This window comes from Oncorhynchus mykiss, unplaced genomic scaffold (assembly GCF_013265735.2).
Source record: "Oncorhynchus mykiss isolate Arlee unplaced genomic scaffold, USDA_OmykA_1.1 un_scaffold_534, whole genome shotgun sequence".
NCBI lineage: Eukaryota > Metazoa > Chordata > Actinopteri > Salmoniformes > Salmonidae > Oncorhynchus > Oncorhynchus mykiss.
Window position 1 is genome coordinate 46,841 of NW_023493981.1, and position 1,366 is coordinate 48,206.

Genomic DNA, 1,366 nt, shown 5'->3' on the forward strand with positions numbered 1-1,366 from the left:
GCATATAACTGTGTGGGCTATAACTGTGTGGCACATAACAATGTGGCACATAACTGTGTGGCACATAACTGTGTGGGCTATAACTGTGTGGCACATAACTGTGTGGGCTATAACTGTGTGGCACATAACTGTGTGGCACATAACTGTGTGGGCTATAACTGTGTGGGCTATAACTGTGTGGGCTATAACTGTGTGGGCTATAACTGTGTGACACAACTGTGTGGGCTATAACTGTGTGGCACATAACTGTGTGGGCTATAACTGTGTGAGCTATAACTGTGTGAGCTATAACTGTGTGGGCTATAACTGTGTGGGCTATAACTGTGTGGGCTATAACTGTGTGGGCTATAACTGTGTGGAACATAACTGTATGGGCTATAACTGTGTGGGCTATAACTGTGTGGGCTATAACTGTGTGGGCTATAACTGTGTGGGCTATAACTGTGTGGAACATAACTGTATGGGCTATAACTGTGTGGAACATAACTGTATGGGCTATAACTGTGTGGGCTATAACTGTGTGGGCTATAACTGTGTGGGCTATAACTGTGTGGGCTATAACTGTGTGGAACATAACTGTGTGGGCTATAACTGTGTGGAACATAACTGTGTGGGCTATAACTGTGTGGAACATAACTGTGTGGGCTATAACTGTGTGGGCTATAACTGTGTGGGCTATAACTGTGTGGCACATAACTGTGTGGGCTATAACTGTGTGATACATAACTGTATAGCACATAACTGTGTGGGCTATAACTGTGTGGCACATAACTGTATGGGCTATAACTGTGTGGAACATAACTGTGTGGGCTATAACTGTGTGGGCTATAACTGTGTGGGCTATAACTGTGTGGCACATAACTGTGTGGGCTATAACTGTGTGGCACATAACTGTGTGGGCTATAACTGTGTGATACATAACTGTATAGCACATAACTGTGTGGGCTATAACTGTGTGATACATAACTGTGTGGGCTATAACTGTGTGACACATAACTGTGTGGGCTATAACTGTGTGGCACCTAACTGTGTGGCACATAACTGTGTGGCCAGTGCAGCCAAAATAGTATTACCCTCAAAGCCCTAAATATTGGTGTGTGCGCCCGCGCGCATGGCTGGTCAGTCCACCCCCATAATCAGGTGATATTGATTGAGAACCAGTCAATGTGAGAGGACAGTTTGCATTCTCCCTATATGAAGCGGTGGACCCGTGATCAATAATTCATACAATCAAAATATTAGGCCTACATTTCTAAGGATGTGAATGAAATACCATGCTTCATCTAATTTCCCTGCAATGAACCCATCTATATCTTCACTATGACTGAATCTGAATCACATCCCATTGATTGTGATCCCAGGAAAC

At 44.0% G+C, this 1,366-nt stretch overlaps 1 protein-coding gene across 1 annotated transcript; it reads left to right on the forward strand.

Annotated features, from left to right (window-relative positions):
- Window positions 1–370: 370 nt before the first annotated feature.
- On the forward strand, window positions 371–1,087 carry LOC118959093 (keratin-associated protein 4-9-like). The gene has a single exon (XM_036974406.1). The coding sequence runs from the start codon at window positions 371–373 to the stop codon at window positions 1,085–1,087; it is 717 nt and encodes a 238-aa protein (XP_036830301.1).
- Window positions 1,088–1,366: the final 279 nt, after the last annotated feature.

Coding starts and splice junctions, on each gene's coding strand:
- LOC118959093 (XM_036974406.1), top strand. CDS start 371: ATGGGCTATAACTGTGTGGGCTATAACTGTGTGGGCTATAACTGTGTG.